An 18,861-nucleotide genomic window follows, 5' to 3' on the forward strand; every position below is an offset into this window, starting at 1 on the left:
GCTCTAAATGTGGTGTACAGCCCATTGGCTGTATGCCCTCCGCAGTAATATCTCGATGGTGAAGGCAGGGTTAGACTGGGAAATCAAAAGTTGCCCTGGCAAAAAAGATCCAACCACCTCTGCCGCCCCCTTCCTCTTTCCATCCATCCATTCCATCTCTCCTTCTCCCTTCTCCTTCTCCGATGTCTCGCTCTCTCCTCCTTCTGATGTCTCACTCTCCTTTTTCCTCTAATGTCTCGCACTCTTGTTCTCTCTTGAAGCGCCCAATGCCTGCTGCAGTTATCCTCGTGAAGCTGGGGAAAGTGACAAGGGCAGTGGCCTTGAGCTTTGAAACCCGGCCTCCAGTGGCTCCATCCCACCGGGGAGATGCCCAGTGGTATGAAAGTCCAAGGGTGGAGCCAGTGTGTTTTCTTGCATATTTGGAGTTTTTTTCCGGAGATTGAACGATTTTCACGTCCTCCTAAACTATAAATAAGACTCTGTGTGTTTCTTCCATCTGTGGCTCCTGAGTTTTCACTTTTATTGATTTTAGTGTCTTAGTGAACTTGGGGGACTGGTGCAGTTGTAATCTGCCCCATAGTGGCCAAATCATTAATAATGCTCAGAACTCTGAATAAGAAAAGTTCTTGTTATCAGTTTGCATCTGACCGTACTGGAGACGGGTATTTTGAAGGTCGTTTAGTTTCCTGGAAAAGAACTAGCAAAGTAGATGGCTTTATGAAGGAACCTGGGATTGGGACTATGGAAACAAAATATATCGTTATACTATCCTTTTGACATATAATGTCTAATGTATGGTTATGAATACAGATATGGGCCGGCTTTCGTACATGAGTTTCTCTCAAGTGTGATTTGCCCTATCGCCGAGGGAGCATTTCAGCCCTGGACGGAATTTCCATTACTGTACGAGTTAGCTATGATAGTTTGGGAGTTGAGACATGCATACCCTTTCCGGTTCCTAGCACCATGCGGCAGATCCACCAAGATTCATCATGTGCAAAATGTCTCTTTGAAATATATCAACTTTACAGTGAAAATTATTCGTCTTGGATAGTGATGCTCTATTAACTGCTCGAGCTCGTCACACGGGCTCCCTCTTCTGGGGAAAGAAATACTGCAAGCAGAGTGAAAGAACAGCTCTGTTACCAGGATAATAAATCCCCAAGTTTATGGCCATTCCTGCTGGGAAAAGAAGGCCACACAGGAAAATAACTAATTGCAGTGGCGATTAATAGGCAGAAACTGTCGGATCCACTTGGGGCATTGCGTTTTATATTTTTGAGAGTTTGGAATCCCTAGGCAGCGAAAGAAACCATGCCATTTTAGACTCTCGTTTATTTAAAACTATTACTGCTGGCTATAATATTTAGGTATCCACTCAATTTCAATATGTATTTGCACTTTGAGCTGTGCACCTTTTGTCAGCAAAAGAGAATAATGCAATATAAAAAAGTAAGCTTGCAGAAATATGCTAGTATTGTAAATGGAAAAGGGAACAACTGGTACAAGGGGCAGATAATGGAGAAGCGGGAAGAAGAAACAACGACACAAGCTCCGTAGACGGTGGATAGGTCAGTGGGATAAAAGTGACTCGGTCATGGGCCTTCCAGCTCTTCTACAGACAAGGGTTTGGCCGGGCTCTTCAATACTGTGTTTTGGAAGATCGAAAAGAAACAAAGGACCAATAATATAAACAGCGGCTTAGAGACAGTGGCTGAGGTGGGACTCTATGTTGTCTGATATAAAAGTTATCAAGATTGTTTTCTAATCTGGGTGAGGTGGAACAAAATCAGTCTGTCAAGGGTCTCGCTGAAACATGTGCGGACCCAACCTTTTGTTTTATCCATGCTTCGCCCTGTACATGGGTAAGTACATTGGATGTGCTTCAAACTGAGTCCTGGGAGGTTTCAGTCAAGTGACCTGACCCTGACTACCTTTTTCGCTACCTCCAGCAATTTGCGGTTTGAGCCGTGGAATAGATAAAATAGGTTTTAAATTGAGGGTAGCATTTTTGAGAACATGGTGTGTACCACATTACCTGATGCACATCCTGAAATTAAAGAATCCGTCTGTTGTTGTCTTTCCAGAATGTGCAACCTTTCAGCGAGCTTCAAGTGTTGTGCTCATATGTGTCCAGGCCTGATGCATCTCGCAGCCGTCCTAGGCTCCTATCCCATAGACACCCATGCTTTGTCTTTTCAAGTTGGACTTCGTGAAGGCCACCAGTGGCACACACGTGACAAGCGTAATAAGTGAATTGCTGGCTTTGTGATTGGTCAACCTGTCCGCACCCTGCTTCAGGAATGGGGTTTGGCTTCTACACGATGTCAGTTTTGTGGCAGCCGGTGTTTTCATTCCAGTGGACTCGAGGGTCAAGTTAACATTTATTTACATCATTCGCATGGTGTTACAGAACATGAGTCATGGTTAAGTTGAGATGCTGGCACCTGGCCACTATTTCCTAATACCGTGCCAGCTCAACAATCGACTAACAGAAGCACAGTGGGAAAGACGCCGGACGGAGTCTTGGGTGTACGGGCCAACAGGTTTTAGAGTTCTCCTCAGTCCACCTGTAAGAGCACAGCCACGTTACCTCCTTCTCTGACACCTTCAAGGAAGGGTGGCCTAAACTGGGCTGCCGGAATGCTGTGAGCTCACAGCGCTGTAATGGCAGGACTCGGCTTCTGCGAGCAAAACTATTGCGATCATCATCTGCCCCTCAATATCCAATTGCTTTTTCCACATCATCAGTTAATTTTTATCTTGCAGAACCTGTGCTGAAAGGATACATTCCATAATGTAGTCCATATATAAACAACTAGGCCAACTTAGTGTTTTTTAAAAGGTCTCTCCAAAATAGTACTCCTCATTTCGGTAATTTTGTTTTAACGATTTCTTTAAAGTGGGTTGCAGGGGATGTAGAAAGAAATACATACCCACATGATGGTAATGGGAATTATTTATCATAATGTTTGAATAACATAATTGTTGTATTATGCCATTTACACTCTACAGTGAATATGAAAAAAAGTTCCACCTTTCCAAGCCACCGACAAACTTTATTTAGGAAATAATATTGTCTCAAGCATAAAATTAGTGTAAGGTTTGAGAAGAGAGGCGCTCTGCATGGCCTGCCACTATTTCTGCCAATAAGTTGTGGTAAATCCTCCGAAAAGCTGGTGCAAAATCTGCCCCATCCTGAGTGAAAAATGCATACTTGGAAATGTTAAAGCTGACAGCAAGTGTTGAATTCTTTTTAGTTTCAGCTGAGTGCCTTCACTGTCGTGTAAGTGAACGCACCCAGCACATTTAAGGCAGTGGAGGTAGTGCGCGTGGCATAGGTGCTGCTCCAATAAACCACTCATGCCACAGAGTATGTACGAATATTTGTATCAGTAGCTATGGGAATGTTGGTGCATCCCTCGAACGGGGCCTTTTCTTTCAATTTGTATGCAGAGAAGTCAGTTTGTACAACATGTGTCTGCAATATCGAAATTTTCCCAGTTGACTCAGTGGGAATGGTGAGGGCCACATGCGTTCGTCCCTTTGCGCACTCGGTGTTAGTAAGTATGCATTCTTACAGATGCCACACCATGCTACTAGACATATACCTGTGTGCATCGGGAGACAACGCAGAGAACTAGATGCAGGCGGGGAAAGCAAAAGAAAAATACCTAGAAGAGACACAATAGTACACGGGAGGGATAACTCCCTTCGATCTTCAATCACTGCCAGCCATCAATGCTGGAAGAAAACCGGAGAGCTTCAGTTGAAGGTGGTGTGAAAGAGGGTTTTAAAGTGCAGAAAAGGGGAGAAAGCCCCCTTCCCTAAGAAATGATAAAAAGCCAGTTAGAGAGGATGTCTCCATTGAAGTATTCTGCTGTAAAAAGTCTCTGATCGGAGTACGAGCGCACCTAGTTTCTTGAAGCAATGGATCGAATGAAAGAAATGTTCCTGGTAACGGGTACAGTGGAGTTCCTTGCGTCAGGAAGAATGTCTGAGGGGTCTGAGCGAGGATCTGACGTCGGTGAAGCAGTGGGTGGAAACATGTCATTAGGACGGGTACTAGCCAGCACACTGAAGAATGTTTACACGATTTACATTTCCACATCTTAAAGTTAGTCACAGGGAGATGAATGTGAAAAAATGTGCTTCTTTTCTGATTAAAAACTGTGGGTGCGAGTGGCACAGAGGTGTGAGGTGTCCAGGAGAAATGGGCAGCATTTTAGCCAGTTGATCATATTGGTCATGGTGTCAACTTCTGAGAAAGAGCCAAGATGGAAAAGATTCTCAGAAGTTACCACTACCACAGAGTTCACCGTAATTGCGATGCCTTGGGACTAGTAATGTAAGCAGAGACATGTCTGATATTGGCGCATAAGGTGGAATTGTCGTTGCGTTTAAAGTTACCAGGTCAATTGTTCACCTATTTGTTAGGATTTCTACCTCTCATGCTAGGCAGAAGAATGCTTAAGCTGCGTGTGTATATTTTTGTCTATACTGTCACTATATTATCCTATGTTTTTATGTAGTGAATAATTTATGAACAAATATGTATCTCCTTAGTGATGACTTGTTGTGCTCTTCTTGATAGACATTGGTGGAGTATGGAGCCAACGTTACGATGCAGAATCAAAGCGGCGAGAAACCTTCTCAGACGGCTGAGCGTCAGGGGCACACCATGTGCTCGCGATACCTGGTGGTTGTGGAAACGTGTATGTCACTGGCTTCTCAGGTGGTGAAGTTAACCAAACAACTGAAGGAGTAAGTTGGACTAAGCAGTCTGCCATGGGATGATGTATGTGCCTGATGGTGCAGGCTGTGACTATTTATTCAAGTAATAATGCAGACTTTTATTTCTGTCTTTTATGGTCACATGTGGAGATGCCATTGACAAACCATTGTATATTATGTGATAACTAACATGCTTGCTGGTGTTCAGTAGCCTTTAGAGGGTGTCTTTGTCCTACCGGTAACCTGGAACTGAATCTTTTTCAGTACTAGTTAAAATCATCCCAGAATGGTTTATGATTGTGTATGCCAAAGTTACAGCGAGGCATCATTAAAGCAAATTTCAACAGTAATACGTTGAACTTATTATACCATGCATACAATCCGCGACTACATCAACAGTGAGACAATGAGCTACGTACCTGAATGTAAACTAATTATATAGAATGTAGTCGCAATCAACATCAGTCAGTGCATTTGTCAAGGGGAACATATTATGCTCCGTGCAAATAAGGTTAACACAGTGCAAGGCGATGCAAGCAAGACTAGTCACAATGTGTCAAATAAGAACAGCGAGAGAGCTATTAGTAAATTTTGTATGGTAAAATCACACGGAAGGGAGCCCCTGAAAGGATGCCTAGGCAGAAGAACAGGGGAAATCACAAGTAATCAATCACTGCCTGAAAATGGTTTACAGAAAATCTATACGTCACGGATAAAAGAAAGGAACAGCACCATTTTGTGGAATATTAATTGAAGGTTTATTAAGTGTCTATTTTATTCCTTGAGAATTGTTATAATAAATTTGATACAATTGTTATAATAACGATGTTCGCTGGGTATCAGTGTTTTTAGCATGTGCTGCTTCTTGGCTCTTAGCACACTGGGGGATGTGATTTTAGAGTTCCTTTCTTTTATCCTTGACGTATAGCTTTTCTGTAAACCATTTTCAGGCAGTGGGTTTTTCCTCATTGATTACATTTTGTATGGTGTCCGGTCAATGTTCATTCTTTTTTTTCTTTTTTTTTTCTGTTGATCCAAGTGGTGGATTTTTTTTTTTAGTTCAAATGTTTTATTGGTTTTACAAAAAAGAGAAAAGAAAATAAGAACAAAAGAAAACACCAGAATGAACCTCTTATCAAGGTTAATACAGCATGTAAATACAAAAGGTTCACTTATAATAGCATAATATGAAAAGATTGTCACAATGATAACATAATGGAGCTAACCTCTAGAGATCTAGAAAAAGAGAGAAGATTAAGATGAAGAAAGAGAAATAGAAATGAGCGAAAAAATGGAAGGAGAGACCGCAAATTTTCTATGCAGTTGTAGGCCCAAGAGTAATCCATTAACGACATATGTACTATGTAGCATAAGAATAATACAACCTGTTCATAGGGAATAAATCAAGATTATAGAGCAGGGTTGGTTACAATCTCACGGCGGTTTATGAGAGTCAAAATAATTGTCCAACGAGTTCCACATCTGTCTGGATGAGGGTTTCCAAGGAGAGTTTTGTAAAGCAATGTTGTCTGCACCCCTGAGGTGAGTAATCCGATTTAACCAACTCTGATAGGAAGTCTTGCTAGTGTCTTTCCAGTTGGTAAGAATCATTTTCACAGCAGAAGTTAATAGAAGATCGAGGAGAGCTTTTTCAGAATCAGAGTCTAAGTCTACCCTTAAAAAAGCCATTGGTAGGGTAGAGAATTCTTTAACCAATGTACACTTAAACAACTCAGATAAGAATTCAAAAATCCTATCCCAGAAAGACTTCACAGCCGAACACTGCAGGATAAGATGGGCAAAGTCCCCTGTTTCTTGGTTACAGTTCCAACATGAAGCATCGTCCCAAATCCCTAAAGAAAATAATCGGGCAGGAGTCAAGAAGGCTAAATGTAAAAGCCAATATTTGGTTTGAGAAAGCACTGGAGATATCTTATTGTGTGAGACAGAGTTCCATAGTGTAGACCATAATGGTTCGGATAGTGGAACTGAAGAGTGTAGATCCCAGTATGTTACAGTCTTATTATTGAGGTTCGCGGTTTTGGGACGGAGGAGTTTATATATCTGGGAAACCTGGTGACCTAATTTGTTTATTTTCGACACCAACAATGGCAATGATGGTTGTTTAGTGGATAAGTTGGATTTTGACATAGCAGCTTTTACTTTCAGAAAGTTGTAAAGTTTAATATCGGCTAAATTATATCTAGTTTGTAGGTCTGAAAACGTAACTGGGTATGAGGCATCCTTCTGCTGACAAGGGAAAAAGACACCATTCTTAACCCAAGTGTCGACGGTTAGGCTTTTGCCTTTGTAGAGTATTCCACTATTGTACCATAATGATTCCAATTTAGAACCTTTAATACTGATCTCCAAGTGTTTATCTGTCTATAAGAGTGCTAGTTTGGTATTCCTAAAAATAGACTTGGAGCTAGCTGGATGAAGGCGATTGGTTTTAAGGAATGAAAAAGGGTTCAAATTGTTAAGGATAGCTTTCTCTACTTCCAACCACACAGGTCTGTAATCAGCAGGGGGGCGAGATCCAATATAAGCCTTGTTTTGCTAGAAAAGCAAACTGTTATAATCTAAAATCTGCAAGATTCACACCACCCAATGATTTGTCAAGCCGTAGTTTTTTAATGCTGATCCGTTCTCTTTTCCCTCGCCAAAGGAATTTAGTGAGAAGGATATCCAGCTTATGATGAAAGTCGTCTGTCAAGAAAAGCGGTAGCATACCGATAAGATAATTAACTAAAGGGGTGACCATCATTTTTATAGTTTCAATTCTCCCCCACTATGTGATAAATTTCGGAGACCATGAGTCCAGAAGTTTTTTGATTTTATCTAGTGTTAATTTGTCATTCGGGTGCAGAGTGTCTATAATGTTATCAAATTTGATTCCCAAATATTTATTATAACCTGATTGCCACATTAGACCAGATTTCCCCAAAAGCTCAGGAGTGCAATGTACATTTAAAGGTTTAACTTCTGATTTATCTCTGTTAAGTTTATACACAGAGTGAACGGAATATACCGTGATTGTATCCATCAGGGCTGCAATTGATGTGTCCGGTTGTTCTGTCACTATCAAGATATCGTCTGCATAAGCGGCTAATTTAATTCAAATGCCATTTATGTCGACCCCCTTAATGTTCGAGTTTAGTTTAATATCCTGGATAAGGGGTTCCAGTGCCAATAGGAACACAGAAGGAGACCATGGACATCCCTGTCTGGTACCCTGGTGAAGAGAAAAGGATTCAGATAGGGAGCCGTTAACAGCAATACGGGCCGATGGTTTCTAATAAAGAGACATAACCATATTGATGTAAGCCACGCCTAGGTTGAACGAATGCAAGCACCGGTCTAAAAAAGCCCAGGAGACCCTGCCAAAGGGCTTCTCGGTATCTAGTGTGATTGCGATGGATGGCTCTGTTTTGGTTGCGGCAGATTCTAGAATGTGACATAACAAGCGTGTATTATCGTTAGACATGTGGGTGCGAAGGAATCCGACTTGAGAGTTGCATATCAATTTTGGAAGTACAGAGTTGAGTCTGACAGTAAGAATTTTTGCGTGGATTTTGCAATCCACATTGATAAGGGATATAGGTCTATAATTTATCAGCAGAGTCGGGTCCTTCCCTTCTTTCGGTATGACTATTATATTATCTTCAGACATGGAGTCTGACGTCGTCCCTGTAGTAGCAATATGATTAAAAACTCATTTCGTAGTTTGTTTTAGTTGATCTAAAAAAGCCTTGTAGAGCGAAGCCGTAAATCCATCCGGACCAGGGGCCATCTTTCAACGTTTTGACTGATTTTTCGATTTCTGAAATAATTTCTTGCCCTAACATAATTGTGTCTTCTTCAGTAAGTTGAGGTAACTTGAGCCTATTTAGATATTTGTTACATTCCATCAGATTAAAATTCTGATCATTCGTTTACAGTTCTTGATAAAATGTTTTAAAGGTATTGAGGATGTCTTTATGTTTTGTATGAGTTTGATTATTAGAGTCTTTGATAGACGAGATAACGTGTTGGTTTTGTTTATGTTTAAGGTAGAAAGCAAGCAATTTTCCTGCCTTATTTGCTTCACATAAGTCAAGTGTTTTGCATTTATTGATCCATATACCTGCCCGCTCATTTAATATCTTATTGTTTTCATATTTCTTCTGTGTTAATAATGTGAGTATCAAGTAATGATGTAAAGTGGGAAGATTCTAAGTTTTTAATCTCTCGTTCCAGTTGGATTAGTCCCCGATTCATACGTTTATTTATTTTTGACTTGATGTCAATTATTATTCCCCTGATGGTGGCTTTTAGCGCATCCCAATGGGTGTTTACGTTGGTTTACATAATGTTATTATGTCTAAGATAGTCGGAACCTGACATCCACACTGTTAGGACAGACGGCCGAGCTTGAAGATCGCAATCGGAGAGGCAACATCCAAATTCTTGGTGTCCCGGAGGGTTCGGAAGACTCTACGGGTTTATGCATAGCCTTCCTTGAAGATTGGATTCCTAAATTTATTGGCATAACCTTCGACAAACGCTTGGAACTAGACCGTGCGCATAGAATTCCAACATGTAAATCCTCCTCAAGACAAACAACCCGGCCTATCATATGCAAGCCTCTGCGATACCAACATACAGAAGCTATCCTCTCCCATGCTCGCAAGAACCGTCAACTTATTTGGAGCGATCACAAAATGATCTTCACGCAAGATTACTGTAAGTGCACTGTCGACATCAGGAAGGGGTTCCTTCGCTTACGTGACAAATTGAGGGATAAAAATATTTAGTTCTCCTTTGTTCGTCCAACCAAGTTCAGAATCATGGTCAATGGCAGACACCTTTATTTCAATGATCCCAGGGATCTTGCGAACTATCTGGAAGGCCCCCCCACTCAAGACATGAACACTTCACAATCTTCCATCAACAAAAGGAAATAATCTCCATTTCCGGTTTAAAAGTTGGTAATTACTCTGTGTATTGATGTTGCTAGTTGTATGCAATGGAATATGTTATTGGATTGTATAATCAATAATGAATCAGTTGCTGATCCCTTTCTATTTCAAACTTTTCAAATCTTTGTTCTTGTATTGTGTAAAAATACTCTACTTTTTCAAGGTATATGTTTATGTACAATGAAAATAGATATGCCTATAATCCCCTTTATTAAGGAGTGTCATTTTGTCAGTACTATAATATAGTCAGTCACTGTATGACACTGGGAGAATTGTGATACAAGTTAATCTACTTGGTTTGTCTCCGAGAGACGGTTTGACGCTCCTGCCGTCGCACCTCCTACACTTGAGGTATTCAGGGAAGGGTGGGAAGGGAGGGGGGTTGGGGGGAGGGCTGAGGAAGCACAAGGAGTGCAGGATATTTTTCACAATGGCTTGAGCTGTGCCTTGAGTTTTCTCAGATTTTTCATCTTTTTCTTTTTTGTCTTCTTCCTCTCTGTCTCTTTTCTAATCTTATCTCCTCATCTGAATCTTTCTCCGCTTAGTTCTCTAGAGCTTACTGCACAAGAGTATCTGATATGTTTAGCTCTTCTTGATGCGATGGACCCAAATGTTGCGTTCGAAATGTTCACTAATACAAGTTATCAATTACATTCTCATTTTACATTCCTCTTCATGTGGCCAGCAATGGTACTTTTGTTTATACCCTTGCGACACCAGCAATACGTATTTTTATGCGATGTCTCATAATACGACGCATAAACTAACTGAAGACCTTAACATAGTGTCCTTAAATGTTAAAGGACTTAACCACCCTATTAAACGTCAAAAAAATTCTTGATTATTTGTCTAAAACTAAAGGCGATGTCATAATGCTTCAAGAGACAAACCTGTCAAAAGATGACACTAACCTTATTAGATGCAACTGGGTTTCGCAAATGGCTTGTTCCCCGTCTGACAAAACGGAGGTGTTATCACTAGGCCTGGGCAAAAATTTCGTTCCGTTCGCGGAAATTGCGATAATTTGACATTTTTGCGTTCCGCGGAGAGCGCGAAAATGTCAAAAATTCCGGTTTCCGCAGCTTGGCGATAATTTGTTTCTTGCTCGCGCTGTAAAATGATACATTCTCGCGCGCGCGCGATCGCCTTACCTGAATCCCTGCGTTCGCCGACAAGTTTTCTTGATCCGGTCGCGTTCTCCATGAGATGTTGTATTGTTTTTAGCCATTTGCGCTGTCTCGCGACAGTTCGCGCCCGCAGTGACGTCATGCGTCGCGCGATCACGTCTTTCTTCTCGCGATCATGCACCGCGAGAACAACTCAAAACAAGATGGCCGCGCCCGCAAGCAGCCACATGGGTAAGTTGGCGGCCCGCAACCATGCAGAAAATCGCGCGAACATGCCGGAAAAAAACTTCCGCATCTTCGCGATATTTCTGCTTGTTTGCGATAATTTTAAACATTCTCGCGATAATTTGCGAAGGTTAATTCCGCAAATTCCGCCCACCCCTAGTTATCACATTGATATAAAAAAAAAAAAATCTAATAATTTGTTGTAATCACAGACACATGACAATGATGGCAGACCTTTGGTGACTCACTTGAGGAAGGGAGAGGATCTAATCCATGTCGTAAATATCTATAGTCCTAACTCTGATGACCCGAACTTTTGAACTAATGTATCTAACGCCCTAGAAGGTCTTCCTCAGGAGGATCTCATTGTAGTAGCAGGAGATTTTAACATTCCATTAGACCCGATAATCGATAGACAATCAACCTGTCATTACCATCCTACGAGCTCTCACGCCATACTAAATTTAACCTCAAAGACGCATGGCGCCTCCAACATCCTGACACAAGAGATTTTACTTTTTACTCTACACCGCATAACTCTTACACCAGGATAGATTATATTCTTATCTCAGGTTCACACATACGACTAATTGAACTCTCTGATATAGCCCCCAGGTTTACTCGGGCATTAGTCTTAAATTGGCAGGATGTCATAACGAACCGGTGCCTAAAAGGTGGCGATTTAATAATGACGTTTTAAATGCTCCTGAAGATAAAAAGAGGATTGTGGATGTCCGTGTTAATTTTTATCAGAACTTACCAAAAAATTGTTATGATCAAAAAAGCCTTTGGAGCCATGATCGTCAACTGTGTATCAATCCTTCTGTCAATTACGGGTCATCGCATGAGCACACGGTTCTCTACAAAAGTATTGCAAGCAGAAAATCTTAGCCTAGTTAAAAGCAGAGGAGGTGAGGCCATGAGGAAAAAGTTTTACATAGCTAGTCACTTGGTCATCAAGTTAGACTAAACAGAGAGTAGCTCAATTTTCAAGTAAAAAGGAATTAGACAACTTTTTCTGATTACGGAACTCAAAGCGTCCATAGTTATAAAGTTCCTGAATTCTCAGCTGCATTTTGTAGCGTACTCTAATACCTCCATAATTCAGTTAAGTTCTTCCTACTTTTTTCGTCTCGTCACATGCACAGTACCAGTAGTGTTTGATTCTTGCAGAGTAGTCTAATTTCTTTTCAGTTGTCATTTTAGATACTTCCAATTTTGGTTGCAATGGGTTGGTGGGTGGATAGATGCATGCGAGTTGGTGGGTTGATAATGAATGTATGTCTGAGCATAGGGTGACTGGGTATGGATGGATGAACGGATGGGTAGATGGATGAATGTATGTGTGCTTGGGTGAATGGAAAAATGAAAGTATAGGCATCTGAATGTAAAAGTGGGCAGATGGATTAATTCCTAGGTTCTAGGTATCTATTTTTGAGCCAATAGGTAAGGAGATTTTGCAAACTTAGATAATTGTCTCTCTAAGTACTTTGTACACCCAAGCACTTTGTGTGTATTCAGATTCTAGGAATTTCCATGATGGTGTCTGTACTTTTTACTTCAGACTTGCTCTGCCACATCACTAGAGAGACATAGCTAATCTTTTGAGAATTCAGCTGTACCTTTGTGCAGCCCAAGGTGGTCTGGAAAAGGGGGCAAGAAATTTGGCATAGTTAACATCCGATTTATGTCTTTCGTTATATAGAATCTTTCATTACACTGTTCACTGTTCCCCCTAGTATCTTTAAAACATTAAAAAAATGGTAGTCTTTTTAATGCCACACATTAGTTAGCTTATTTTGTCAGTTTAATTAAAACCATTCTTAATACAATAAGTGAGATAATGCCTTTTTAAAAATCTAAAAGTAGAGTAGAGCTGGATTAGCATTTTTTTTATCCTCGTAATTTAGCTCTATTGTTTTGATTCTTTGGCTGAAATTAGGGATTTAATGCCGCACATTCAATTTCGAAAATAAATCCTGATTTCATTTGCACCATATCCAGCTTACTTTTACTTACGCTCGTTAAAGATAATCTAATATTTTCCACAGGCAGACGACCGAACGTGCGACTTTGCAGAACCAGCTCCAGCATCTTTTAGAAGCCCAGAAATCTGAGTGCGCGTCATTACCAACGTCTCCCAGGTAGAGTTGTCAAACATGTACTTCACCGCAACAGTGCAGTTGAAATATAGTTCAATGTTTTAAATGTTTTTGCTTGATTTCAGTTACAGACATTTGTCTACATGTAGTACCAAACAGCAACAGTTACTTGACTTGATGTATTGTATGGATGCTTCTATCACGTCAGTATATTACAATTAAGGCTCCCTGTTTTCCATTTCTACTGATTTTTACAGATAAATACAGACAGAAAAACATTTATTTCTCTGCCTGTATTTATTTTTAAATGTGGATTAAAACGGATATTGGGTTGTTTTTGAGTGATTCTAAATGTTGTCAGTCATGATTGCCAGGCCAATAGCTGTCCGGATTGACAGGCACGGGGATAAAAGTAATATAGGAATTTTAGTAAAGAGTCTTAAACAGTAGTAGTTTTGCACAACCTTTCTACTGAAATTTACATATCTTTTTTACTAGTGCATATTTTACCAGTTGAGTGTGTATAGATTATTGAAACCTGTCAGGCGTTCAGGCACGAGTGCACATAAACTGGTAAAATAAATGCATAAATATACACATTTCAGTTTAATTTTTTCACAATACCTAAAATAAATATGGATAAATACAGGTAAAATTAGCACAAAATAAATATGGATAAATACAGACGGAAATGCCAAAATATAAATACCATAAAATCGGGAGCCCTAATTCCAATTTACTCTGCTCGACTTTTTCATCTTAAAACTATGTTGTATATTTAGAATGATGACATTTGGAAAGCCAGATCTAACCTCAAAGGGAGAGCTGACCAACTAGTCAGAGATTTTGTCTCCCAAGAGATGGGCCCAACTTGTAGGGCACATGGCATAGAAGTAGCAGTTCCACTCCTATCTCACCTGTCGTTTTGCCCGTTTCTGGTGTATAGGGCCTGCTCTGTGATGAGTCAAAATATAGAACAAAATGCTGGCTACCTAGACCATTACTTAACACCTCTCTGGTGGCCAAGGCAACATTCTTTCTATTAGCCACGGAGTCTGCCACATTTAAAAGTTCAAAGGCGCTTTCAGTCTTGGGGGAGTATTTTCTCTATGGTATGTCAAGTTTTTCTTTTTTGTTTGTTTGCAAACTCTGTCCTGGTGACCATCCTGCCACTGATTTAGACTGGATAATGAGAATGTGTAATGGCTGCACCTGGCAACTATTTCTCAAGGGGATGTTGGTCACTAAGAGAACAAGCATTGGTAATGCATCGGAATATAGAGCTGTTTTTATCAATCATCGTCCGGGAGTAGAATGAAAGAGCTCCCTGGCAGATAACACGGGAGTGAAGAAGATGTAGTGCAGCAGCCAGGGGAGCTGGGGATCCCAGTTCGAGTTTGGGGGCGCCGTGCAACAGCCTGTGATTCTATGCAAATCACTTAATCTCTCCAGGTGATAATTTGTTATATAAATATGCGGCAATAGTAAAAGGTAAAACTTTATGAAAATATAGTTCCACCAAAGCGGATGTTAACAGTATCTTGGCAGCGGTAAACTGATCAGAGAAGCAAACAAAGGAGCAAGCATTGGTAAATGCAGGAAAATATGCTACAGCCAATAGAAATGGAGGAAAGGTAAGTGTCACGCACAGGAACCAATGAGAAGCCAGGAAAGAGGAGAGGCGGGATGCAAGTCCTTTTTAAGTTTATATTTAAAGCAATACATTTCTCAAACACCACGCAAGCGCTGTGCAGGCGACACCTAAAAAGGGGATGGTGGAATTCACTGATAAATGAATATGAAATGCTGGTACTGGCCACCTCCCTCCACCCACCAAGTTTATCTAGTTGTAGGGAGGGAGGCCAGATACCTACTCAGGGACATGTCATGTCTACAAAGAGAACCTCAACCCTGCAAATTGGCGACCACCATCCTCTGAAGCACGCAAAGGTGGAGTTTAATGTGCTCCATCGCTCACTTGTACACCCCCCCCCCCAAAAAAAAATAGGCACTTCTACAAAGTAACAAAGATACAGTTAAAGGGAGAACCTCATGGAAGGATTGTCACGATCATGGGGAGAAAACCACACAGGGCTGTCCAGGGGGCACAGCATCACAGTACCATGCAGATAGGTCCGTTGTCTCATTGCTTGTCATTAGAGCTAGCAGCGTCACGGTATGGTTCCGCATGCACACCTTTAAGAACAATGATTCATGCATTAAAAAAAAGTCATGGCCCCTTTTACAAAATAGGCTTGTTTAGTTTCTGAGGGGATTAAAATCCATTGGTTTCCTTTAATGTTTTTTTTTTAATGAAGAGCCAAAATGACCTTACTGCAGGCCCAGTTATCAATATGTAACACCACAGAAATCCTGACATAAATATCTCCAAAAAAAGCTCGGTATACATTTAAAAAAAATCGTCTGATAAACATAGATCATCAATACCATATGGCTCAGAGAGAGAGACAGAATTACTTTATCACCTTAGTTTAAAAATATAGTACCAATACAGTGTAGGTATTCAAGCAACTCGCTCTGCATTCAGATATTCTTTAACTGCACTGGGATAAGAGAACATGATAATTTTCCCCTTCACACAAGCACTCAGTCCTGCTGAAAACCACATTGTGACCTCACAGGCTAGGTCAAATGTTCTTCATCATTTCAAGCTCCTCCTTCCACATCAGAGTCCCATGTCTCTGGTCTGAGAATATGCTTACCGTTAAATCGCCCTTTAAAATGTGTCTGTTCTTCGCAGCCATTCTATTTATTGTTTTTCTCTGCAATGGCATCCTTCATGTTATCTTTTTAATAATCACTTGGTTGCTGCCTTCATGTATAAGAGTTAAAAAAAGAAAAAAACTGCACATTGCTAAGCAACTTGCTTTGCTCTCCAAATTCTTAAATTCTGTCTAAAATAAGCCAATAGTATTAATAAGAGTAGTCGTAATCATAGTAGTAGTTCCCGTCCAGGTTCTCTAATTGTTGGCTCCTCTGTGACCTGTCTTCCCATTGTTGCAACTGCTTCTCCATTTCTGTGTCTACGAGGTCTAAGCGGGCCCTAACTTCATCTTAGCAATGAAACCTCTCATGGAGTTAAGCTTCTTCCAATAAGGCCATTCTCCACACTAAGTACTTTGTGAATTTCTGCACCTCTTGCAGAATTGACATAATTTAGCTCTCACCTTGTGTGAGCAGAGGTACTATTGAGCTAGTTTTCTCCAACTCTAGGTCCTGGAGTACTTCTATAAGTTGAAAGGATCTCCTTTCTCCTTTGTTGCCTTCTGTTTATTCTTGAGATATGAATGTGGAGCCACCATCAGCCATTCACCTCATCCCACCAAAAGCACCATTAGCCATCATCATAGGTACTAATGACATTTCTTGCAGGTGTTACCATGCGGACTTTAGGAGTTAGTGTGCACGCATGATGCTCCTAGCACTTGTAGTTCTTGTTTGCACTTGTGCAGTTGTTGAAGAGTGCTATTTGTGTATATTTGAAAGGGTTTACTTTTGAAGTTCCCCCCCCAAGCACTTCTAATGCAGTTAGCTTGTTTCCCATTACTGCCTCCAGTAACCTGTTGGGATCTGAGCTGGCCCCACATGGAGCGTCGTCAGGGACATACTGAGGAACAGGACAGGAAGAAGAGGAACTTCATACCAAGTGAGTGATGAGCACAGAGAGCAGCGGGAGAGGGGGCGGGTGTTTGCTGAAGCGGCACGTGGAATGGTAACCAGTAACTCGGGCAGGCTCCAGCAGAGGGTCCGGCAGGAGCCGGTGTAGCAAAAGGAGCTGTGAATGGATGAACAGGCGTTCCCAGGTGTGTTAGAATGCCAGTGTAGGGTTGAGGGCTGCGTTTGCAGAAGCGGCCAGCTTAGGTCCCAGTGCGGTTGGAATCCACAGCGCTGCCCCGCTAAGAGGCCAAAGGAGATGTACCATCATGGCATAGCATGGTAGGAAGGACGTAGTGAGGATTCGGAAAAAAACTTCTGGTTTCGTGCCGTTATTGTTACTTGCACTGCCTCCCTATAAGTCCTTGGAAGAGTAACTTATTGGACTTCTATTTGGTGTGCTTGCTCCTCATCGCCTTACTCAGCTGTGCTAGCAGGTGGCAACAGTGTTTTATCAGGTTAGTGGGGTCGCCCGGATTTCTGTATGTTTTACTGTTGATATATATCTATATCAATATCTACAGTACCCATTGGAGAATGGTACCAAGTCGGGATTGGAGGTGGTGGACATTGTGAGGCCTACTTGCAGTTTTGCCCCTAATGCCATTCTTGGGATTAAGGCTAGCCCTAAGAGCTCTCTACAGTTCAGATAGCCTGTAGGGTATTGGTTTGGAACTGTTAAGTGTGGCAAAGGCGCCAGGCAGTAGGAGGTGCAGGTTTTGAATCCTCACTTTATCTTTTTGTTCCGAAGGGGATTGGGGCATTGCGACTAACCTGGTTCTGCCAGCTTGGCCTGCTTACTTGGCCCCTTATCCATCGAGGATGTGTGGGTGGAACGAGGGAGAGTTAGCAGTCCAGTAGGGTGGTGTCTCCAAGACCCCATAGTATGATCTAAGCTCTGTCTCCTCATTTAATGAAGGTTTGCGTGTCTCTGGCGCACTTTACTTTGCTTTGTTGACTCCTGCTAGTTTTTCTGGATATTAAATGAGATTTGCCTTTAACTCTCTTAGAATACTGCGTTAATCAGTTATTAATATAGACTTTGCGCAGTTTTTGTCAATCCTACATGTTTCTGTCATCGGGGCTGGTGAGGCTGCTTGGATTGCTATGGCTCTTTATTTGGGCCCACAGGAGTGACTCTGTGCACTAGAGAACTACGGAATTGCACTATTTCATGTCAGACCTCTAGTTTGGAGCAGCCAGGGTCCACTGTAGCTTCCCAAGAGGTTTCAAGAACTATTTCCACCCAGAAGAGCAGAACTATTCCAGACTTTTATTTCTTCTCTTGTAAGTAGAAATCAAGGTTAGTCTTTAGTGATTGGGCCCGAGACCTGGTTCCCTAAAGAGATATTGTCGCAATTAGATAATGTTGCAATACAGCACTTTAAATCTTCATCTCCTCAACGAGAAATCATAGGGGGGAAATGGGTTGTTGGACAGTTCTTTGATGAAATCCTCACCTTTGAATTTGAATGAACTATTGAGGACAAGGACCACCTCTTTGCCACTTTTGAATTACATGAATGGCCTCAATAGATCACATAAATATTCTGATGACTTGGGGGCACAATTAAAATATGATGCTCCTGAAGAATCTGATCTTTGTATGGAGGATTCTCTCTCCTCCCATCAACTCCTAATGAAGCTTGCATCAATCCTGGAATGTAGGGATTCTTTTTTCTCAACCTGATAACGTGCTGCAACCTTACATAATGGATCCACAAATTTCCAGCATGATGATATCGATACACTCAGTCTTATCTTCATTGTTGAAATTAACCAATAACCAATTAATAGCCCAAGAGTATTTATTGTTGATGTTCTCAGTGACTTTAAAAGCACTTGGGATAAGTCCTCAAGTAATTGTAAATCGGACTCTAAAGATCTCTTGCCTATTAGGAACTGGTCTTCACTGGTCTTCTGGTGTCACTTGGCCATATTTTGAGGTGCAAGCTCTGTTGCTCAAGATCTTCGGTTTTGAAAAATGACCCATTGACAATTGCGATTTCAGATTCATAATAAATCCATATATAAGGA

The 18,861-nt window shown here is 41.2% G+C and overlaps 1 protein-coding gene across 2 annotated transcripts in view; it reads left to right on the forward strand.

Annotated features, from left to right (window-relative positions):
• SNCAIP (synuclein alpha interacting protein) overlaps positions 1-18,861 on the forward strand; it is a 364,836-nt gene that overhangs the window by 260,737 nt on the left and 85,238 nt on the right. For both annotated transcript variants that reach the window (XM_085632668.1, XM_085632669.1), the window contains exons 9-10: positions 4,595-4,764; positions 13,099-13,191. In XM_085632668.1, coding sequence (XP_085488794.1) covers positions 4,595-4,764; positions 13,099-13,191 — 263 coding nt within the window. The remainder of the gene's footprint in view (positions 1-4,594; positions 4,765-13,098; positions 13,192-18,861) is intronic.

Source organism: Triturus cristatus, chromosome 2_1, assembly GCF_964204655.1.
Source record: "Triturus cristatus chromosome 2_1, aTriCri1.1, whole genome shotgun sequence".
Lineage (NCBI taxonomy): Eukaryota > Metazoa > Chordata > Amphibia > Caudata > Salamandridae > Triturus > Triturus cristatus.